Raw genomic sequence first — 24,559 nt, forward strand, 5'->3', positions numbered from 1 at the left:
AACAGATTTCTGACTTGCTGTGTCTCCTCTTTCCTGATCCTTGGATAAAGAAAGATTTTCTTGGGGATATTTTTTGTCTGCAGCATTTGGCTTTCTTGGTTGCAGACTTTTAGTGCCAAGTCTGGGATATATAGAGGCACAAAGAAAACCTAAGGAACTTACCCTACCTACTCTGCCTTCTTCTTTCCACCTTTCTGACTCTTCGTATGTTTGTTTTATACATTATGTCCAGATACTTTAGTTATCGTTATCAGGAGTAATAGGGAGAAATACATCTACTACATCTGGTACAGAATAAGAGTTCATATCTTTGGTTGCCAGCTGTTCTTCGCACCCGTGGTGATTCCATCTACCCCCTCCCCCTGCCCCCAACAGAATACATGTATTTGTTGAATGAATGTACCTATGGGTGAGCGAATGGAGGAAAAGAGAAGGGAATGGAATGAATGAACTTGAAAACTACAAAGACTCATGGAAGCCCAGAAATTCTCATGATTTGCAAATTTATTGGCTGAGGAGCTACTGGGGTTGGGAGGTAGTTGTACAGAAACCAAGGAGGAAAAACTGCAGAACAAGATGCAGCATGAGTGTTCAATGGCTTCTTCCAGGTGGGTTAAAACGTGAAGAATTTGGAAACCTCACGGCAATATCATGAGAACGCTAAGCCCATCGGCGCCCACGAAGAACACCGCCAGCTCCTTCGCCTTCGTGGCGTCCAGGGGCCTTATTTGCATGGCCAGGTGGGCGCCTGCTTCTGCTGGGTCTGGTGGCAGATCGGGACGCCCTTGCTACCCCCGGAGCCGCCCCCCGAGGAGCCGCCGCCGCAGCCGCCGCCGCCGCCCCCGGAGGAGCCGCCGCCGCAGCCGCCGCCGCCCCCGGAGGAGCCGCCGCCGCAGCCGCCGCCACCCCCGGAGGAGCCGCCGCAGTCGCCGCCGCCGCCGCCAGACGATCCCCCGCCGTAGCACTGCTGGGGCGCGCACGAGGTCTGGGTGCTCTGCTGGGAGTAACAGCCGCCGCCGCCGCCGGAGGAGCCGCCGCCGGAGGAGCCGCCCCCGCAGCCGCCGCCGCCGCCGCCGGAGGAGCCGCCCCCGCAGCCGCCGCCGCCGCCACCGGAGGAACCGCCCCCGCAGCCGCCGCCGCCGCCGCCGCCGTAGCTCTGGCACACGACCTGCTGGCCGCCCCCGCAGCCGCCGCCGCCGCCGCCGCCGGAGGAGCCGCCCCCGCAGCTGCCGCCGCCGCCGCCGCCGGAGGAGCCGCCCCCGCAGCCGCCGCCGGAGGAGCCGCCTCCGTAGCTCTGGCACGAGACCTGCTGGCCGCCACCGGAGTAGCCCCCGCCGCAGCCTCCGCCGCCGCCGGACGAGCCGCCACCGCAGCCTCCGCCGCCGCCGCCGCCGGAGTAGCCACCGCAGCCTCCACCGCCGCCGGACGAGCCACCGCCAAAGGACTTGGCTCCACCGGAGCCTCCTCCGCAGCCTCCAGAGCCACCGCCGCCACCGGAGTAGCCGCCCCCGCAGCTAGAGCCTCCGCCGCCGCCGCCGCCGGAGTACTTGATGCCCCCTCCGGAGCCACCGCCGCAGCCGCCGGAGCCGCCGCCGCCGGAGGAGCCGCCACCGCAGCCGCCGGAGCCGCCGCCGCCGGAGTAGCCGCCGCCGCAGCCGCCGGAGCCGCCGCCGCCCCCGGAGTACTTGATGCCCCCTCCGGAGCCACCGCCGCTGCCGCCGCCACCGCAGCCGCCGCCTCCGCCGCCGGAGTAGCCGCCGCAGCCGCCGGAGCCGCCGCCGCCCCCGGAGTACTTGATGCCCCCTCCGGAGCCACCGCCGCTGCCGCCGCCACCGCAGCCGCCGCCTCCGCCGCCGGAGTAGCCGCCGCCGCAGCCGCCGGAGCCGCCGCCGCCGCAGCCACCGGAGCCGCCGCCGCCGCCGCCGCCGCCGCAGCCGCCACCGCCGCCGCCGCTATAGAAGCCGCCGCCGCCGCCGCCGGAGCTTTTCCCGCAGAACGCCGGGGGCTGTGGGGTGGGCTGCTTTTTCTGAGACATCCTGCCTGAGGTGCAAGGGAACCCTGGAGGGAGAGCGGAGAGAGCATCACTGCACCGGTGGCCCGGGATGCGGGGCAGGAGGCAGCTGCAGCCATGGCAACCCGTCACCCGGAGCAGCGCGCTCGGCCTGGACCAGCGCTCCCAGGCCGGGGCGCTCGGCGGGGATTGCGAGGGAAGGTGCTTTCAGGAAAGAGCCGCGTCCTCTTGCAGGAGGACTTGACCAGCCTGTCTCTACAGCCCGGTTAGTGGCGCCCGTGCCTCTCTCTCTGAGCTCTGCCTCTGGCCTCTTGTGTGACTGGGGCTGAGGACCCACACTCACTCCTGTTCCCTCACTCCCTGTAAAGGGAGAGGTTTGAGCACCCATTTCTCAGGGCTCTTCCAGTCCCAGCGCCCATTCACTGAGCGCAAATAGGTTACCGCAAACCTTCACCGAGAGAGGGGGCCTTACGCACCCCCTGCCCAGCAGCGGGTTTGCTAGAGAATCAGAGGGCTGTTGTCCCATATTCTCTGCAGAAGCTCTTAGTTCAAGCCCTCGGTCTATCCCACTGAGCTCGGCCATGATCCGGGGCCCATTTATCAGAAAAGGGAGCCTCCCCTCTGGTCCTGTCTGCACTCCATTGGTCTTTTGGACCACCATCTCTCACCAGATGACATCAGCCATCGCCTTTACCACTTGTGAAGCCCAACCTTGGTCAAGGGGACTGGACTAGTAGGAAGTTGTGTCCCAGCATCTCACAGGTCATTTCCCTCTCAGAACATCTCTCTTTGTAGAACAGATGTTGGGGTTCTCGGGGTTCCTAAAATCTCCCCTCTCCGCAGCATTCTCTGACTCAGTCTACCTACTACTCTGTGAGGGTAGACTCAGCCTCTCCCAGCAGCCCAGTCACAGGCCTTCAGGGACAGTCTCTGTAGAGTGTCTCCCCATGCCCAGCACCAGGCCTGCCCCTACAGGGGTGCCAGAGAGAGAGGAGATAGTCTTGCTTTGTGAAGTTTCCATTCAGGCCAGAAGACCAGAAACACCATCTCCACAGCTGCAGCCCAGCCCCCCTTTCTTTTCTGCCTGAATCCCTTCTAAACATGGATGCAGTGGGGAAGGCAGAGAGAGACCTTGCCTGTCCATCCCCTGATCCACCTAGGCTATGCAGGCCTGGGCCAGTAGAACCCACACTTACCCAAAGGAAGGTGAGTGAGGAGAGGGAGATGCTGGCTGTGTGAAGAGCACTGGAGCTTCTGAGGTTTTATACAGTGTGACTGACTCATCTATTGATCGGGGCCAGCCTCTTGTGTTTGGCCTGTTACGTGACCCACGTTGTCGCCCCACCTCCCCATGATTGCAAGCATTCATGAAGGTATTGGCATTCTTTAGATGGTCCGCCCAGTGTGTGACTGGCCCCTTTTCTGATGCAACTGTGTGGCAGGCTGGGCAGGGGGATGGCCAGCCAGAGTGGATGGCTGACATTGTTTTCAGAACCTCCAGCACAGGGTGCATGCCATAACCAGAGGGCCATGCTTGAGGAATATGTCCCCAACTCTTGAGGTGGCCTGAGAGTCACACTGGAGATTTCAGTCCTTGGTCCAAGGAGTGGGACCTTTCAAATCCCACAGTTTGGCTTCTGATCCCATTGCTATGAAACCCTCGTTACTTTAAAAGAGAACTTGCCGCTCTTTTGACAAAAGTTTCTCCTTTGGGGTCTCATGTGCTTTGCTGGGATGTTTCTGTATTGCCCACTAACTTGAGAGATTTGTTTCTGGAGATAGCAGGTATCTGTGAAAATTGATCATTGATACTGACTTTCCTTGCAGAGCTGCAAGCTAGAGATCAACCATGTGGTCCTTGCCACCACAGCCCTTTGGCTTTGGTGTCCTGTGGTCTTGTGTGGCAGCAATGACCTCAGCCTAAGAGGCAGCCATGGAATGGGACAAACTTGAGGTTAGGTGTCTGGGTTTGGGTGATCCCTTTGCTACCTGCCAGCTTGGTCACCTTGGGCAAAGTCACAGCACCTTACCTAGTGCCTGTACACAGGAGACGCTAAGTATTTGTTGACTGATGAATGAACAAGCTCAGTTACCTTTCTGTGGAATAGGAATAGGCATACTTGTTTCATAGGCCTGTCAGAAGGACATAGTTTTACGTAAAGTCGAGAAGGTGATGCTGTTCTTTTTATTGTTTTCTCCCATAACAGCACATTCTTACCTCTACCTTGGACTACCCTTGGACACCAAGGTCAGGAGGGAGTCCATGGAAGACTTGAGGCAAGCTCTTTCCTGTTGACCCTGAGCCAGCAACATCCCCTCTGTATGCAGAGCAGCACACTCCCCCTTCTTTCATCACTGGAACTCAATTGCTATTGTTTAAGTTCCCACATTTGAACTTTGTTCCACCCAGTTATGTGTTGTAATGATAGCTCCAATAATAAATTGACAGTTAATTACGGTGGAGTTTTAATGAACCAAATGATCCTGATTAGGTTGTGACCTTTAGAAACTTGTGGCACTAGTTTTAGTTTGGAGAGCAGGAACCCAGGTGAGCACAGGTACTCCTTAGGGAACAGGCAGGAGGGAGACGACGGGGTCTGTTGGAGAAGGCAGTTGCTCCGTTCGAAGCTGAAGCACATGGGGGTTTGGGGGGGAAACAGCTGCCAACTAGATGATTGCCATGGTACAAATAAAGGACAGGTTTTTTAGTTGGGCTCTTCTGGAGAAGGGGAGCCTGTGTGGACCATGGTTCTAGCATGATCTGTGGGCCTATGTTGGCCCCCTCCATGTGTTCTTTAGTTCTTAGGAAAATGTAAGTTCAAGGAAAATCAGCAGTGTGTTCTTGAGAACGAAAATCTTCACTCTGAAATGGTGGCCTTCCTGCCTTTTTTTGTTGTTAAAATATTTATTTTAATAGTGATGGTGACAGGAAATTGTAGTTGTTTCTTTCATGTCCTTGTCAACATGAAAATTCGGCTGTCATGTACTAGTTACTATATATGTACACATGCAGACATGCACATATTTTAAGGGTGATGTTACATTTCTATGAAATTGCAAAGTTTGGGCACCTCAAGTTCCGGTGACCTCAAAGAGCTAATAATCTTCAAATTGCCCATGCTAGTTTGGAGAGATTATGTTCTAAGAAAAAAATAAGATTTTTTTTTCTTTCTTTCATCAGATTGAAGAGCCTAATGCAGTTTTCATTGACATAGCCAACACCAGTGTACTGGGCACTGTGCTAAGCATTAAGGAAGAGGCCGACGCCTTTCGAAGGCGTGCGTGGATCTCCTTGGTAGTTGTGGGGTAACTCCTTGTCTGCCTCTGCCACCCTATAGAGTGTTTAATAAAGAAAACCTCCTAACTGGTACATCTACTTTGTTAACCCAGAGGAGAGGCTGATGCAACATAGTCCTGGGAGCAGTGCCGGGTCCTGTGGCTCTCAGCCTAACTCTGAGTTAACCTGGCCTGAGATGTGACTACATGAGCCTGGTTCCCCATTTTATTCCTCTAGCCCAGGGGTTGTCCCAGTGGGGTATCTCTGTGGATAGCCATGATGATCTAATTTTAGAATATCAGTGAGGAGATCATGAAAGTTTGTAGAATTACTACATTTAGGTATTTGGAGTTTTGTAAGATTTGGCATGTCAGACTTTTAGGATGTATGGCCTTTATTTATTTTTTATTTTTGTTAATCCTTACCCGAGAATATTTTTTCCCTATTGATTTTTTTTTTTTTTTTTTGACCGGGAATCGAACCAGCAACCCTTTGGTGTACAAGCCGATGCTCTAACCACTTAACCACACAAGCCAGGGGAAGATGTATGGCCTTTAGACATTTAACCCTGACTGTGTGTTTGCCGGCATGTCTGAGATCTGCAGCCTGACAGATACATGATTCCTGCCTGGACATGTATCCTTTGATGGGACAGCCCGTACAGCAAATGCCAAGTGCCCAGTGTGGCGCCAGGCATTAATAGGTGCTCCGTAAATCCTGGTGGAATTGAAGGGGGACTCTTGAGCCCCATTGACTAACAGCCCAGGCAGTCCTCTGTCGGAGGGGAGATTACAGCTCTTGAGTTTGGGGAACCCTCAATCTGAGAGAAGCCTGCTCATGACCATCTTTGAGTATCTAAAGCTATATGTGGGTTCTCACAACTGAGTCCTGACAGTGTTCGTAACCAAGGGAACAGGGGCAACAGGGGGTTTGTAAAGAAGAAAATGGACACAGGCAGGCATGGCGCTTGGAAGCCCTTAGCGTGGTTTACTTGAACAGGAACAGTTTTCTCTTAGAGTGCGGGCCCGGGAGGTATCTCAGAGCCTGGGCATCCTGTCGGCTGCCATTTCTCTCCTCTCCCCAGCCCTCCTGGGTGAGCAGCTTGAAGAGGTGGTTTACTCTGGCTGCTAAGTGGGGAGAACAGCCTGGAGGTGTGGGAGAAGGCCAGGTCTGTAGTGGCTCACAGCTCTGGAACTTCTTCCCCAGGAAGCTTCCTGAGGTTTATCCCACCCACTGATTCCGTCTCCCTGGCCACTTTCCCTCTCCAAAACCTTAAGGAACAATCATACTAGTTCCAGCCTGCTAATGACACACCCATTAGCCTCGTCTCCTATTTCAAGTTATAACTGTCCTTGAGAGGATGGTCCTCATTAGTTCTTCATTCTGTGTCCTAAGACTTATAGAGTTCAGAGCCCCTGGGGCTTTTCAGAACTCACTGACTCTTGAGACCCTTTCGGGTTCTCCGTGGCTCAGGGGCTCCCACACAGTCCGTGGACCAGCAGGCAGGGCGCGCAGTGCCCCCAGGACATGCCTGCCTGGCTCAGATGCTTCCCATGTGGGCAGACTCTTGCTTTACGGACCGCTGTCATGTGCGTGTCTTGTTCAGCCCTCACAACAGTCCTGTGTGCTCAGTGATGCCTTAGCCTCATTTCCCAAATGAGAAGCGGCTCAGAGAGGCTAATGGGATTGTTCAAGTTCCCACAGCTGTGAAGCTGCAAAGCCAGGATTCAGACTCAGATCTTTTGATGCTAAACCTTGTGCTCTTTCCATGTATTATGTAGCTCTTCTTTTTGGGTCAGTATAGGCAGAATGAAGGCACGCCGCCCCAGTCAGGCCCAGGTCCACACCCTCTGGGAGACGGGGCACAGAGGTTGCTCTCATGGATGCTCCCAGCTCCTTAGGGACAATTCTGTGCATTGGTAGACTGCGGGAGCTGGAAGGACACGTAGAGATCTCCCAACCAAGCCCAACATTTGCAAAGATAGATGAAAAGCTCCATGCCCAGGGACAAGACTAAACCTGGATCTCCCCTCCTCCCTCGCCAGCTCAGTACTCCTTCCACTATAGATTCAGGGTGTGACTTTCTGCTTTCTCCTGACAGGAGTCCCTCCAGTGTTGGCAGTGAGAACCAGGGAGTAGTTAAAAATGACAGTAAAAGTGTTTATTGCTGAGCTGGGCCTGGGCGCTCTAGCCTCTGGGCCTGGAAATAAATTGCTGATTTCACAAGATCCTTCCACAGATGGGCAACTGCTTTGAGCCTGAGGGCTCAGGGCCTACCTCGGAGCTCATATGCAAACTTTATCAGCAGGGAGGAGCAGTGAGCAGCACCCTGGGCCCCAGTCCTGCTCCTAGCCAGACAGTGTCTCATGAGGCCTCTCAGGACTCCTTTGCAGGGTGGTCTCAGAATGCTGGCTCCTTGACCAGCCAGTCCACTGAAACCCATGGGTGGCTAACCCATGCTGCTTTAATTGGATCCCAAGGTGAACAGAATCTAGAATCAATGTGACAGAAGAAAAAGCACAGGCATTTCAAATGCATAGCCTTTTAGGCCCTTTGGCTTAAAGTTAGAACAAAGCTAACAGGAGCCAATGTACTTTTCTCCTTTGCTGGGGTCATTGCTTCCTATTTTTCAGAATATCCCTTGGATCATGGCTTTCCAGAAACCCTGCCCTTTTATGGTCCAGGGCTCAGCTTTCTGGCCGGGCATGAAGCAGCAGCAGGAGAGCTGTGAGGTTTGCTAGTCTCTGGTATGTTCTGAACAGTAGGGCTCAGAATCTTCTCTTTTCTGAGGTCTTGCAGCGCCAGTGCTCTAAACCTGGCCCCACCACCGACAGTCTGAGAGCTTGCGCAAAGCACTGTCTCCCAGACCTCAGTTTCTTCACCTATCAAGTCAATCTGACTTATTCCCTCCAGGTTCCCTTTAGGCCCTTCCCTTCGCGGCCCCTCTCTGAACATAGAGGAGGGACAGATGAGGAGGGTCAGAGGCCACAACAAGGAAAAATCTAGATGGGATGACGTGAACCGCGATCTGCTGGGAAAGAGCACAGAAACTCTCATACCTTCCTAGTGCCAACGCCAGGCTCAAATTGGGGGCATTGGAGGACCTTCTCTCTACAAGAGGATTCCTGACCAGAGCTGACTGCGGAGGAAGAGGGAGGGGTGAGCAGGAGGACCGGTGAGGAAAGTTGGCCTGAGTCATGAGTAACCTTCGTGGAGTATCATTACCCAGGGTGGATGTAATTGCACTGGGTTAAGAAAGGCATGTGGGCAGGATGCGTTGCTTTAGATTTTCCTATAATTAGTATATATCACTGTGGAGCCAGAGGAGCATTAATTTGGCTCCTCCATGCTCCTTGGCAGTGAGTCCCCTCTGGTGGCCGAACTGCCCCCTAATCCTCTAGGAAATCATTCAGCTGTAAAAATGTAAAGAAAAAAAAGAGCCTCAGTACAAACTGAAAAGCAAAGAAAAAAAATGTCACTTATAATTGCAGTATCCAAATCAACTGCTGTTAAAGCTTTCGTGACTCTTTCAACATTGCTCTTTTTTTCATTTTATTTCTCCTTCCCTTGTGTATAAACTCTCCATTTTGGGTGCTGAATTTCCATGTGACATAGTTATCACGCACATGTTCCCATGTCCCTTCACAGTCTCTGTAACCATTCGTTTTAATGGTTGTGCTCTACTGCCCACTCCTATTAGCATTCAGACCTTCCAGTTGTCCTGTGGCCTCTGGACCTTGAGAAGTCATGATTGAATTTCCTTGGGCCTTGGTTGTCTGCTGGCAGCAACTCTCTCCCTTCAGAGGCACAGTGTGGCGTGTAGTAGGCGAGGGGAAAGGTTTGCTGTGGGAGGAACCCCAACCCTTCACTTCTCTCCTGATTCTCCTTGCGCAGAACCTGGTCACTCAGTTCCTAGACCGTCTAACACCACAGAACCATCGTTTCCCCCCAAATATTGTTTTCATCTTGTCTCCTTAAGCGCCATCGTCTCTTCACAGGCTTCTGGGCCAGGATTCCCTTGGGGATGTGTGGTCACAGCGACCCGTTTCAGTGTATGTGAGAGGGTATGGGGACAGGGCAGAGAAGGAGTCGAGAACTTAGTGGGCATTTGGAAAAGAAGTCACTTAGGATGCCCGAGTGCAGTGCTAGCCAGGAGCCCACGGGACAAGAGATGCAGAGAGAAGAAGCTACTGGAAACACCTTGGAAGCAGTGGGTTTGGAGTGAGGACTGGAAGACAGTGACACTGTAGGTAGCTTTCCCCAGATTTGGACTTTGGCTCGGGTATTGCCATTACATGTATGCATATGTGTATGTACGTGTGATATGTGTACATATGTGTGTATGTGCCATGTGTTCATGTGGCTGTGTGTGTATCTGTGCAGTGTGTGTGTACGTGTGTCTGTCTTCTCTCCTCTGAGGCCGACTCTCTCCTCACACCTGACTCTTTCTCACAGAGCCGGTCCCCTTTTCCTGGGAAGACACACAGGATTGCGGGCACTCCTCCCAGGCCCGCTGTCAGCCAGCCCTCGGGGCCCACAGCACCTGCATTGTGTGTGGAACTAACCCACGTCTTTCTCCAGGACCATGGCAGTGGATTTTCCCTGATTATGCCCTGATTACATCATTCTGCTAAACATCTGTAGTGTCCCCACATTAAGATGAAACCCAGATTTCTTAGTCCAAAGGGCCTTTTGTGGTTCAGTTTCTGCCTACCTCTGACTATTTCCCTATAGAAGCAGTGTGCTCCAGGCATCCCCCCTCACTGAGCCAGGCTGAGTTTAATGCCCTCATAGTTTCTCCTGTGCTTTTCCCTGCATCTGTGAATGTCCCCTTTCCTTCGTCTAACTTCTGTCCACCTTTCAATACTCCATCCAACATTACCCTCTAAGAAACCTTCCCCAACACCCCAGTTTGATTGAGAGAGCACCTCGTCTCCCAGCACGGCAGTCCTGTCTCCCACCAGACTGAGGTCTCCTTGGAAGGGAGACCTTGCTCATTCATTGTCTTGCATCTCAAGCATCCAGCACAGGGCCTGGCACAGCCCACAGTGAATGCTGATAGGATGGATGGGTGAATGAATGAATGACTCTACATTGCCTGCTTCTGAAATTGTCAGTGGCCTGGATATCAGGTCTTTCAGTCTGGGTGGGGAGGACATTAAGTGTCTGTCCTATTTACGCCTCCCCAACAAGATTGATTGCTCCTGGAGGGCAGGAGTGGCCTTGTAGCTCTGGGTAAACCTGGAGCCTGTGGACATACCAGGCACTGAGTCAATGTTTATTGAAAGAAAAGAAAGAAGTAGATACAGCATAGGAAATATAGTTAATAATATTGTAAAACCTATGTATGGTGCCAGGTGAGTGCTGGAAATATCAGGGGGAACACTATAAAGTATATGATTGTGCTGTACACCTGAAACTAATGCAAAATAATATTGAATGTCAACTATAATTGAAAAATTAAAAAAGAAAGAAGTAGGGAACAGAAAGGAAGAACAGATCTATTTCAGGATTTGTAACACTGCTGGTTTGAGTCCAGCCAGAATAAATGCCTTTCTCTCTCTCCCCAACTTTGGGTTCTCTCATCTAATTCTGGCAACTCCAAGAACTTACAAGGCTTGTTTGGTTCCCAAAGGGGGATGATAATTGAGATTACATAGTTTTAGAAGTTTTTAAGTGGATGTCAGAAAAGGTTTCTGAATTACTAGTGCAATTTCATTATTGAGATGATTGTGATATTAATATCTGACTGACTTATTCATGGTACTTAATTGCTCTTCATGATTAATTGGGACATTTCATTCCTTGTAATCCCTCCTGGATCCTGTATGGATTATAGAAGGCTTACATAAAGTGAGGTGTGCTTTTTGCAGGTGAGTCACAGGCCCTCCTTATTTAATAGCTATGCACCACTTTTCTTTCCCCCTTCTGAGGAGCATTAAAGTATGTGCTAGAATAGGCATTTGAATCCCGAGTTCTTTCCTTACATCAAAACAGGATATGTGGGGTGGTGAACACAATGCAACATACATACAGATGATGTATTATAGAATTTTACACCTGGAACCTATGTAATTTTGTTAACTAATGTCACCCCAATACATTCAGTTAAAAAAGCAGGGTATAAAATAATGCCAACCTCACAGTTACTGGGTTAGTATAAGAGAGAGCCAAATTCCAACCCTGGACTATGGAGTGAACATTTCTAGTTGGGAGAAAAGATTAGAAAATGGAATCTGGAAATATAAACCACTCATTTGAGCATTTAAGAACAAAGGGGGGGGGAGGATAAAGAGTCCTCATCGCCCCTCCCTTAAAAAAGTGATTTATTCCTCTTTGAAGCCTGTGGATAGAGTTAGAAAACAATTATTTTACACATGTAAAATAACGGATGATAACTTGCAAAGGGAATGAATAAAATGTTATTAAAATGTTACTTTTGATCTTCAAAAGATCTTAATGGGTTTAATATTTTCATTCATTTAATTTGGATAGATTGTCAAAGTAAAATTTTATTTTAATCATCTCTTCATGCCATGACTAGAATACAAAGGTGACGTTTTTATAAAATTTTATATGTTTTCTAGAAATGTTTATATCTATGCACCACTTTTTTTTTAATCCTCACCTGAGGATATGTTGTTTTTAAATTGATTTTAGAGAGAGAGGAAGGGGGAGAGAGAGAGAGAGAGAGAGACATCGATGTGAGAAACATCAGTCTGTTGCCTCCCGTGTGTGCCCCAACCAGGTACTGAACCCGCAGTCTAGGTATGTGGCTGACTTGGAATCAAACCCACAACCTTGTGGTGCATGGGAGGAGGCTCCACCCAACTGAGCCACCCGGCCAGGGCGCTAGGCACCACTTTTAATGTGCATTAAACAAACACATTTTATGATTTATCATTTTAATGGATATTATTGCTTAGAATGAGGTAAAAGGAGTAATATTTTTTTTTATAATATACATTTTATAATACATTTGGTAAAGTAAAAAGAATGAGTTGATCTAGAGAAAAGTATTAATAATAATACAGGTGGTGCATGGAATATGGGAAAACCTGAAGGAAGGATGGGAATTAGGGAGGCCTCCGAAGCCGTGGAGGTTACAGCACGGGCCCTGCTCTCCCCCTTTGGGGGGCCCCACACGCCCCCTGGGAAGTGACTGTGGTGTGCGCGCCCCGCCCCGTGTTCAGCGGTGGGCAGGGGAAGGTCCAGAAGTGTGGCAGCGGGTCCAGTCTCCCGCCGAGGCAGGTCGCTGGGCCTGAGGGAGACCACGATTCAGGAGCCGCCCCCGAGCATCTGTCTGTCTCGGCAGGCCGGCCAGAGGCATGCTGGGAAGCTGGCAGTGTGTCCTTTGAGCCCCTGGTCCTTAGTGCCCCAGGCTCTTCCGTTCTGCCTCCAACTGGTTATCGAGGATGTCTGTGGGTCGCCGTGGGATTTGGGTACTGAATCAGTGTCAGGAGACTGAGGTGGAATCCTGGCTTTATCACTGGCTAGCTGTGGGCCCACAGGCAATGTTACTTAGCCTTCCTGAATCCATTTATGTGTAAAACGGGTTTGCTTTCCCTATGTTTTGTAGGTGTCTTAAGGATTAAACAAGATCCATTATTTGGGAAAGCTATTGAAAAACCGTAGGTGTTTAAATGTTGGTGAACTCAAGGAATATAGTACAACTTATTTAAATTAAAGTGTAGACATCTGACAGTAGTCCAGAGTGGGTCTCCAGAATTGAAGAAGAATTAAAAATAGGAAATATTTCTTTCTGATGTGTTTAAAATTAAAAACAAATGAACAAAAGTGGGCCTACATCGAGAGGCACATAAATTATAAGGTTCAAAATTATAGTCAAAAGGATGAAGCTCTTATGGGAAAATGCCAGGTGCCGATGAGGAGCTGAGGGTGGAGAAGTGACCAGAGGAATGTTCCAGGGCCAGGCTTCCTCCAGTGGGATTGCCTTCCCTGTTGCTGATGCTGAATTAGGGCCTGGCTAGCCTTGTCCCTTTTGTCCAATTCTCTTCTCTGTTCTGTGAGGCACACATTCAGTATTTAACTCTATTGTTACCAGTGCTAGCAACTATCATTGTGGAGCACAGTGTGTGCCAAGCATTATGCTAACCCTCTCTACCTGTTATTTAGCCTCGCCTCCGCCAGCTCGAGTGGCGCAGTTGGCTGAGTGTTGTCATGTGCACGAAAGGCTGCTGGTGTGACTCCTGTCAGGGCACATGCCTGAGCTGCTGGTTAGATCCCTGGTAGGGGCACCTATGGAAGGCAGCTGATTGATGTTTCTCTCTCACATCTCTGTCTCTCTCTCTGTCTCTGAGCATGTCTTGGGGTGAGGATTACAAACCCCCCCCCCCACAAAAACAAAAAAACAAACCCTCACTGACTGTGGGACTAGTATTACATTTTATAGATGACAAAAGTGAGGTCTGAGGAGCATAAAGAATCTGTTCGAAGTGCACACTCAGAAGTAACTGAGCCAGGTACAGCCAGGTCTGTGCAACTCCCATGTCCATGCTCATAAAACTCTGCTATCCCATGTGAGACGATTCTGCATCGACATCAGACCAGCATCAAGGTATTTTCTGAGAGCTGCCTACTTGTCACACGGTATAGACAGAGACCACACACACACACACACACACACACACTGCCTTTGTGAAACACATTCTAGCACAGTGGGACAAGGATTGGGCTTTATATAAATGCTGGACAGATCTCTCCACACTATCTGAGCTCAGCTTCCTCACACTTAACCCCACGCCTTTTTCAGCATAGTCTCAGTCTTGGAAGCCTGGTACAATCCCGAGGAAGGCACCAGGAGGACGTAAGAGCAGGGAGACATTAGTTGCTGTTGCTCATCACGCCTAATCCCTCAGTGAATCAAATGTGAGACAATAGAGGTGCTTCAGCCAAAGCCTTGGCTGATGGAAATGGAATTAACCTGGTTCAAGTCCAAATTATTTGTTGTCTTTGCCAGAATGAGTCTCAGAAATGCCACCAAGTTCCAGAGATGCTATTGTGTTGACTCTTTGGAAAGGCCATCAGAGGCACAAGGATTTGTTTTTCTTGAAAATAAATTGTTTTCTGATTCCTGAGCCTAATTGCTCACCTTGCTCTCTGTGGCAGAACAGGATGAGTGTCCTTCAGCAGGGCTCTGCATCTGTGGGGGTGTTGGGCCAGGTGTGGCTGGTGGGACCTCCTTCTAACACTGGAATGTGGCCTCACACTCCTACTAGGTGACCTCTCCACAGGAGGAACGGGAACTAGTAGGGCCAGGCTCCAACAGGTCTGGCCCAAGGTTGCCCAGGGTGGGCAATGAGAGACTCTACGAGCCCCCCTTGGTGGACTTCCTTTCTTCCCATTCCTCTTTCTCTCACATGCATGCAGGAAAGTGCCACCAGGCACAAACCCAAAATGGAGTAGACATGGAAGACTGTGGCCAAGAACAAACTGCAAGTAAAGTCTTCTGGACCGCCCACCTGAGAAGCGTCATTCTATTCGCTGCTCTCAGTGTGGCCCATATACCCTTCCCTCATGTGCCCTTCTGGGTACCCTTCCCTCCCCTTGTCCTGCCAGACGGAAGCAGCAAAAAGGGGGAGAGGCTTAGGTTTCAGTAGCCAGGTAATCAGCCCTAGAGTTGCTTTTCTGCCTCGTGTCTAGTTTGACTTCAACACTCTATTTCATCGTCTCCAGCACCATCGCCACCATGTGTGTATTGCCATTGCTTTCCGCACTCATCGAATGCCAACACTCTCTGTTACCATGTGCTGCAAGCGCGTCATCGTTGCCACTATCCTGACCACTACCACGACCACCTCTGCTCATTTACACCATCGCTGCTACCATCACCAGCTTCGCTGTCTTCACCACCTCCACGGCCACCACCATCACCACCACAACCGCAAGGACCACCACTGCCACCTCCACTAATTCTTACCATTGCTATCACACCCACCACCTTCACCCTTAGCCCCAGTTTCTTCCTCTGTTAACTGGGATTATAATCTACCCTTATGCCTAGGGTTCTTGTGAGAATTAAAGGAGTTGATTTATGTAAGCACTTAGAACAGTGACTCACGATACTGTTGAGAGGTATAAAGTCACATTATTGCTTGTCACCATTCCTTAGTTGTTATGGTTGGATCTGCCACACAAAGACATACTCTAGAGGCAAACACAAAGTATGCTGGGGTCGTTATAGAGTTTAGGTCCTTCAGAATACATCAGAGGGACAAAGAGGGTGGGGGAGGAATTCCCAGCAGAGGGAAAAGCAGGTGCGAAGGGGTGGGTGTGATGCACCAGGGCATGTGCAGGCCATGGCAGGGCCTGGGAGAACAGCTCTTACGTAGGGCATATGCCTGGGGTGCAGGGGTGAGGCAAGTCGTATCATGGGGAGTCGTATCATGGAAAGAGACACATTGGTTGCCTCCCGCAAGCACCCTGACCAGGGCAGGGGATCAAACCTGTAACCCGGGTACAAGTCCTTGACAGGGAATTGAACCAATGACCCTTCGGTGTGTGGGTCTATGCTCCAACCACTGAACCACACTGGCCAGGGTAAGAGTTTTGACTTTTATTTTAAAGGATACAGGCAGCCATCAAAAAGCTTTTAGAAAAGAAAGAAACATGATTATATCTTAATTTTGCAAACTAAGTTGTTTCTTCAAATATTGGCATCTTGATGAAAACCTGAGCTGCTGGTAGTGGGCTTGTGGGAGAGAGAGCACAGTGGGCTGGAACCAGGCAGAGGCTGGCAGTGGCCCCAGGAGGTGTCCTAAGGTGGATCCTGTATTGATGACCGGCTTTGACTGGCCACCTTGACATGTCTGACGACGTCATGTGGAACAAATAAACAAATCATTGAATACCTTTGCCCTGACCAGTCACGAAGCTGTTTTATTTAATCTTTAAACTAACTTGTGATTTTGACAGGGGTACTCCCATCATCCAGCTGAGTAAACGAAGGTGCAGGGAGGCCGAGGAAGCGGCTCCGAGCCAGGTGGTGTGTGAGCGCCAGTGTGCCTTTGGGGCCCTGCGTGATCCAGGCCACTGTGGCCACCCTCGGAGGCCAGGGGGGAGAGTGGAGATACGATGCTGAGTTTCCTACGGCGCATCACTTCGGGCAGCTGCTGAATGTGCTGTCTCACACCCATTCGGTGTCTGAGGCGGATACCAGATGCCCTGCTGAGGAGGAGGGTGTGGGGAGGCCCAGAAAGCAGCGCGTGTCCCCCCAGGAGGCTCCCTGTCCCCCGGGGCGGAGGCAGCAGGGTGAACCTCCAGGTTTGCTGGGAGATGAGGCGCCCCTGCTTTCATCACAAGGGAAAGGCTAGATCGGCACAAATCCATCTCTGCTTCTGGAAAAACTGCTCCCAGGACACGCCTGACTGCCAGCACCAGGGCAGTTGGGCAACCTGGCCCCTCGGGTACTGCCTTTCTTCTGCAAAGTTCCTTCCGTAACAAGGAAAAAGAGATTTCTTAACTGCTCAGCTGAAAGAACCAATGGGTGGAGGGGACTGTGGTGAAATGGGGTACGGCCACACCCACCCGGCAAGGCTGCCTGCCACATCGGGACCCCGGGAACTGTAGGCAGCCACACCTCTGGGTTTGGGAGAGTGGGACGCCCTCCACACGAATTCTTGGGTTCTCCAGATGCCTTAACTTACCCCGTGCAGTGTGCCAGCTCTCTTAACGAGAGTTTTACCACCAGGACCTGAGTTTGTCTCCGCAGTAGGTACTCAGAAGTAGGTACTGATGTCTTTATTTGACAGATGACAACATCTGACGCACATTACCATGAATGTCCATTTGATGCCGTTCCACGAACACCGGCGCCGCCTGGCCGCTGGTAGTACAGCAGAGAACATGACCACAGGGACGTGGTCACCGCCGCACCGGGCAGGCCGCTCGCAGGACCTAATGACATAATGGACATCAGTGTGTTCGGTAGACCAGAAAGTGCGGCACCTCTAGGGCCATCCTGGCAGGAATAAAGGCTCAGCACACTTCAAAAGCGGGATAGCATTGTCCCTTGTGGACCAAAAGCTTGGGAGACCTGTCGCTTGTGACTGCCCCATCACAGGGGGCCAGGTGGCTTTAACCAGATGACTGGTGGTCTTGGCCTTCAAGGTCCTAGGGCTCAGACAGAGCATTGCTGGTTGCCCAATTTTCACAAGCTGTGTGGGGTCACTCCCCACCCACCCCCCAATTCAGCTCCCTCCACAGCACCCATCCTGGGGCTGGGAGGATGCTTAGCAGCCCCTCATCCTGGCATGAGGCCGAGGACTGGGCCCATCCTCTTGGTGCCAGATCCCTGGTGTCTGCACTTGTGTTGAAGGTTTGAGGAGCGTTAGTACAGGGAGAGAGCTGAGGTCCTCATGACTTGACTTGGAATTCACTGGTTAGTATTTGTGATGAATTGTCACCTTCGTCCCTTCTAATGCTTTAGTCAAAAACTGTTTATTATATTTTACTTATTTGTTTACTAATATACCACCCTCAAACCCATAGCAAAGGCTAACAGTGTTAGCAGGTTTATGAAATAGAAATGGAAAGCCAGAACCAGGGAAGGGAAGACAGATCAGATACTGGAAATTAAGGAACAGTTTCTTTATCGTTTTAAAGCAGTGAACAAAGTGTGTAACCTTCTGTTACAAAAGCAATGAATGCTTACTTAGAACACTTTGTAAAATACAGAAAACATCAACAATAAAATAAAATAATCTGGAGGCCTAAATTACCCTGGTGTTTACTTTAGAGTATGTAATTCCATATTTATTATTTTAAAGCTTCACTTAATAATTTTTTGGTACCATGTTTTAAAGATTGAATAATATCCCATTGTGTGGATATACCTCAATTCATTGAATCAGTTTTCTATTGTTGATAATTTACATTATTACCTTTTCCCTGCTTTAAAACAGTGTTTGCAGTAAACCTAGGCTCTTAAACGTTGCCAATTGTTTTTTTAAGGTAAATTCCTAGAAGCAGGATCCCCGGGTCACAGCACGTCCATGATGTTTCATGCACAGGTGAGGACACAGGCTCTGGAGTGAGACCACTTAGGATCAGGACCCTCTGCCATCTGCCAGCTGAATGGCCCTGGAGGATCTGGCGGGACCGTGGATTCCTCCCTAGCGAATGTGGATACTGTTTATGGAAAATAACCTCCTTTGCTGAGTTGCTTGCTATGAGATGCATATGGCTTAATACATGGTAAGCCCTTAGATCATGGCCGGGTCCACACTGAGCGCAAAGCTATTGGCTATTATCATTACTGTTGTTATAATTGCCAACTTGTCCTCCTGAAAGGCTGTCCCAATTTAACTCCCACAAGCATTGTATGAGAGCTTTAATTTCCACACACCTTTGTCAACACTGGGTATTATCATTCCTTATTATTTCAGTGTTTGCCAATCTGATAGGCAAACTTATTGCTTTAACTTTACTTCTTTGATTACTAGTGATAAATATTTTTTGATGTATCTATTGGCAGGTATTTATTCATTAGTGAATTTCCTGTTCATGATTTTTTCCCCTGTTTTGGTGAGATACAAGACTTCTTATGGATTTCTTTAGTATATGAAGGTCCTTAATTTTGTTTCTATTTGTGGACAGAGAAATTGTATTTTTCCTTGTTGCTCTTGCAACACTGAAAAGCATACCGTGAGATGTTGCCTATGTTTTTCCACTTTTTAATTTTTATAATTTTTTACCTTTACCTTTAGAATTTAAAGAAAATTAATTTGTAATTTTAATAGTTCATTTCCCCACTTAAAAATTATTTATCAATTAATTATTATAGACTGAATTATATATTCTTGGTTGGTTTCTTGGCTGTCTCCTCTGTTCCATTAATTTCTGTCTTTTTCTATACTTGTATTTTAAATTTTTTATTGCTTTATAAAATACTTTAATAACTGTTGGTACAAGCCCACTTCCACTAATTTTTTGAGAAATATCTTCTAGGGTATTATCATCTGATTATTTGCATAGAAAAACTGAAATAATTTTTTCACTTCTATGAAGAATACTGATTTTGATTAGAATTTCATTCATTTTATAAATTAATTTGGGGAGAATTGATTTATGCTTTTGCACTTTTGTACTTAGAAACATGAAAATTATTTCTTATTAATAAATTTTAAAGTAAAATTTTAGTTTTAGAATAGTTTTAAATTTATAGAAAACTTGCAAAATAGTACAGCGTTCCTGTGTATCTTGCACCCAGCTCTTCCTGTTGTTAACACATGAGTAGTATATTTGTCACAAGTAGTGAATCGATATTGATCTATGCTATTATGAGCTAACATCTGTACCTTATTTGGACTTAATTTGTTTTTCCCCATTGTCTTTTTTCTGTCCCAGCATCCTGCCCAGGGTGCCACATTAATTGCCGTGTCTCCTTAGGCTTCTCGAGACTGTGACAGTTTCTCAGACTTCGCCTGTTTTGTTGAACTCGACCATGTTGAGGAGCGCTGGTCAGGCATTTGATAGTTTGTCTGATTTTCCTCACCTTTATTTTCACAAACTGTGAAAACAGATGAGAATTGACTTTTTTTTAGGTCATGGAAGCTAGGACAAGAAAGAAACCAAGGGAGATGTCTTTCTTTTTTAAAGAAATGTCTATTTAGGGGACCCTACAGAAGAGACGGTTTACATGGAACACCGGTTCCTCACCAAGAGTGTGGCACCAGACAGAACTAGGTTCTCATGGCCCCTTTCTGTAAGACCTGCATTAAATCCCCGGTCAGCACATGAAGCTTTTGTCCAAGGAAGGTCACTTTTTGAGCAGTTAGGTGATGCACTTGACTATTGAGTCTTACACGTGCCTGCCTTGTCCCCCAGCTGGAACCTAGAGTAGAAGAGCGGTTAGGTAGCAGCTTCCTCAGACGGCCAGTGCTTAGGAATAAAGTCCAACTGCCTGGGCTTCAAATGCCAGCTCTGCCTCCTCACCGGTGCTCTCCTTCCACATCTCCGAGCCGTGGAGTCTTCATCTCAGATGGAGAAGATGAGAGCCCCTGCTTAGAGAGCTGTGGTGTGGACCAGACGAGATGACACACCGGAAGTGACAGTGTTGGCCATGGTCATCATTGTTATCCTCTTGGCTGAGCCTTCTCATGGGTGCTGGGCCTCTAAGGTTAGAAGACACGCTCTCAGAGACACACTTGAAGAACTGGTGAGTGTAATTGCACAGGATTTGGAAGGCAGATGAGTAGGACGCAGGCTTGATAATCTATTATGAAAATTGAGAAGTCAAACCAGTGCTTAAACCTACAGGAAAGGCTGTCTGCCTCTGTATGGAGCCAGGCTTTGGGGCCACCTGCTGAGTTTTCTCTAAGAAGCAGCTTAGGCTCTGCTCTAACCCTTACTAAGATCCTTCGCTGAATCCTCAGTCTTCTATTTCACGGTACAAGCAGAATTATTTTGTCCCCAAAACAAAAAGTTAGCTTACAGAAATCCCTTAGAAAGGCTTCCCAGGACATGAGATGACTGGTTTCTCCCAGGACCCCTGTTTTGAATTAGGTGCAAAATGGTCTTCCATCACCACCCCATTGCCAACCCCTTACAAGACGATGTATAAGTCTGCTTTATGGAATTATTGAGTCAACTGGGTCTTGGAGAAAATTTGCCAAAGATGGCCCTTTTTAGAAAGGGTCAATTCAGAATTAGTGTCTGGTAGTAATTAGATTCTAGGACCTAGTCCTTTGAGGCCTTACCTGAATCACCATGGAGAACTACAGCACCCATCTTCCAATTCTCTGTGTCCTGAAGGCATGAATTCATTACATCCATAAACGTTAATACATTGTTAGTGTAATTATGACGGGGATGCTAAAACATTGCCATATTTACTAACACTTGTAAATAGCCTACACCTAAAATATCAGTTATATTGAGACGTGAACCAACATAAAGGACTAAGCACTTACCTTAAACTTCTTGAGTGCCTCAGCTCATGACTGGTTTTGCCCAGTAGAGACTGAATCATATCGGTGTTTTGGGGTTTATGTCTGGGCTTGGAGTCACTGTATTGAGCCTTTGACGTTCAGAACTTTATGAGTTGGATAGAAGCTTTGTGGTCACATATTTCAGTACCTCCATCTTATAAACCAGGACACTGAGAACACAAGTGACTTCCACATTGGTTGTAAGTCCCAGGAATTAGAGGTCAAGCTGAAGTTAGGGTATTAAGTCCAATTATTTTTTAAGTCACACAGCTCAACTCTCCCTACTTCTGTGAGTTCACTTCCCCACCCACCTAGGCAGAGTTGCTCGCTCTCTTCTGTGGCCACCTTTTTAAGCTAGACATTTTTCTAACATGTTATTTCTTGCATCATATTGCAATTTTTTTCCTGTTTCTGTTTGCCTCTTCTAGCTGACTCTGAGCCCCTTAGGGCAGTGACTTTGTCTTATTTTTTTCTGAATTCCCAGGGCTCAATACCAGCCCCAGAGGCTCCCATTAGATGCATATAGAATGAATGAGCAGGTGATTGGACAGGCCATGCCAGTTTCATCAGTAATCTTTGCATTCATATTTAGCTGCCAAGCATTCTTTATACTCAGATTTGCCACTAGTCTGCAGTGTGGAGCTGGAGACTCAGGCCTGCCTTTCTCTCTTGAGACCTTGTTTCTGGGTGTTCTGGCTGAATTCCCCCATTATTTCATCTGTGTAGGGGTGATTTTTCACTCCAGAGTCCTTCCTGACTCCTGCCTAGAGCCAGTGGATGTCAGAGGTAGAAGGGACCTGAAAGGGTAATCAAGTCCAATCCTATCCTTTCAAAGACAAGGGGGCTGAGTGGGCTTCATGTCCCCCATTCTTGTGCCTACCTGGGAGCTGGAACCCAGGTAGAAGGCAGGTGGGACTGACAATTTCAGAGAAAGCTGAAACAGAGTGATCCTTTTATACTGTTTGAGGCCATGGGTGGGATAGTCACTGAGACTCACCCACTTTTGGCTTTAGCAACATCTGGGGCTAATGGGCACCAATATGGATTTGTCAGCTGGACAGTTTAGTAGAAGCGATGATAATTATCAGCTAGTCTTCCTTCTTGCTGCCTCACATCCGGCCCCTCCTCACAGCCTGTCAGAAAACACCTTGCACAACTGTCCTCTTTTTTCCAATGCACTTGGGGCAACTCTTTGCATGAGTCAGCTCCACTGACTCAAGTGGATATGGCCTCAGGAGTGTCACCTGGGGTCTGGAGAGCTGGGGATAGGGGTGGGGAACTGAAGCGTGGTGGCTCTGATGAGGCTTTACCAGGGACGTGTGAACACGAGACAGGCCCACATTCCTGGAAGTCTGGCATCGTCCCCAGTTCTTGACCCCAGCCCCACCTCTGACACCAAAATTCTTGCATTAAAATTGGGTCAAGGTAAATTTAGGTGATGGTGTTGGCGGTAGGAATATTGAGCTGCAATGCTATAAGAATTGGGAGGGTCAGAATCAATGTTTTAGCCCCAGCTGGGTTAGACCTCAGCCAAGTGTTCAACATATGGGTGGAAAAACACTTGCCTTATTTTGGACAGATCTCTATAAAGGTGAATGAGAAGTTTCTCAGGGTTTCGTGTTTTGTTTGCATTTTTTTATACCATATCTTCTTAAAGACTACAGTTTGGAGGGAATGAAAATGAAGGTGCGTGAGATGGACGTTCTCCAACTCCATAGGAACATTAGCATGTTGGGGTCTCCTGAGACTAGGGGCTTTTCCCTGCGCCTCAAGCAGGGAGTGGCCTTAGGGCCAGGACCGCGTCTCCTCCTCTGCTGTGGAGGCCCCAGAGGGCCGGGTCTCCCTGAGGTCAGCTGTGCCCCACCTTCAAGCCGGGGGTCCTGATGGTAAGGGCTGGCTCATCGATGAGCCCTCCAACACCAGATGAAACCTATGGCCACTCAGGCTTTAGACTAAGGACCCTGTAATGGACGAAAATGGTAGAGGTGCATTACCAAAGGGCACAACCGTCACTCCCGCGGCCTCCGTGCCCACCACGAACTGTGGGTCAGGCTCAGGCAGTAAAGGGCAAGGGAGCAGGCACGGGCCCAGCACCCAGGGCCATCTGCACGGCTCTGGGGGAGAGCCAGCGGGGTGTGTGTGTGTCTGTGTGTGTGTGTTTAGTATGCATGAGCATGTGTGTTTTGTATGTGTGTATGTGTGCACACATGTGGCATGTGTACTGGAGGGCATGCGCTGAGCTTATTCATCACCTGAATGTGGCGCAGGGGGTGCAGGGGAGGAATCTGCACACCTCGTACATGTGCCAGCTCTAGGGTGAAGAGGAGGTGCCCTTGTTCCAGGAGGACAGAGTGGGGCACAGAGGCGGGTTGGGCGGGTGAACTCCGCAGTACAGCCCCAAGTGGAATCTGACCGTGGCCTGAAGCACGGTAACCATTTGGGCCTGAGTCAGCGTCTGTGGTGTTAAAGGCTCAGGCGGGGCTGGCCTTGTGCCTGGGACACAGTTCACGCGAGTTCCAGGTCCACCCATGGAAGCCCTATAAATGGGAGCCCAGCCTTCAGTGCTGGCTTCTCCCCTGGTGCTGGGAAGCGGCTGCTCAGCCAGGCTCCTGCCCACACCTCACTCCTGCGGCTGTCCTTCATTAAGGCCTCTTAGGTCCCAGGGTGGCTCTGGCTTGGGATTTTCTTTCTTTTATTTTTTTGCTAACCCTCACCCGAGGATATTTTTTCCATTGATTTTTAGGGAGAGTGGAAGGGAGGGAATGAAGGAGGGGAAAGAGAGAGAGAAACATTGATGTGAAGATGTGAGAGAGATACATCAATTGGTTGCCTCCTGCGCATGCCCGGACTGCGCCTGGGGATGGAACCTGCAACCCAAGTATGTGCTCTTGACCAAGAATAGAGCCTATGACCTTTAACCACTGAGCCACACCTGCCAGGACTGCTTTGGGATTTTCTTTGAACAGCAAATCAGTCCAATCGAATCCAGTGACCCCCTATTTAATGCCACTATATGCCAGGCCCCATGCAGACCTTGGGGCGAGGGGCAAGAATGACAGTCCTTGTTCTCTGCGGGCTCGCAACCCTGTGGGGGAGACTGCCATGCTGACAACACATTGCATCCATGGGGTCACCTCCAACGAATGGCATGTGTGTGAATAGATGCCATGGGGACACAACAGGGTGAGCAGACCTCAGGCTACCAGCAGAAGCAGGTCTGCTGGGAGGGCCCCACAGAGGGTGTGATGCTCAGGCCAACACTTGAAGGGGCTCTCCTGGCAGACAAGTGAGGAAAAGACCTTTCCCAGCACGGGGAAGAAC

The 24,559-nt window shown here is 49.3% G+C and overlaps 1 protein-coding gene across 1 annotated transcript; it reads right to left on the reverse strand.

The window, feature by feature from the left end:
- Positions 1 to 724: 724 nt before the first annotated feature.
- LORICRIN (loricrin cornified envelope precursor protein) lies at positions 725 to 2,035 on the reverse strand. The gene has a single exon (XM_087828027.1). The coding sequence runs from the start codon at positions 2,033 to 2,035 to the stop codon at positions 725 to 727; it is 1,311 nt and encodes a 436-aa protein (XP_087684153.1).
- Between the last annotated feature and the right edge of the window lie 22,524 nt (positions 2,036 to 24,559).

This window comes from Miniopterus natalensis, chromosome 19 (assembly GCF_054644295.1).
Source record: "Miniopterus natalensis isolate mMinNat1 chromosome 19, mMinNat1.hap1, whole genome shotgun sequence".
NCBI lineage: Eukaryota > Metazoa > Chordata > Mammalia > Chiroptera > Miniopteridae > Miniopterus > Miniopterus natalensis.

Coding starts and splice junctions, on each gene's coding strand:
- LORICRIN (XM_087828027.1), bottom strand. CDS start 2,035: ATGTCTCAGAAAAAGCAGCCCACCCCACAGCCCCCGGCGTTCTGCGGG.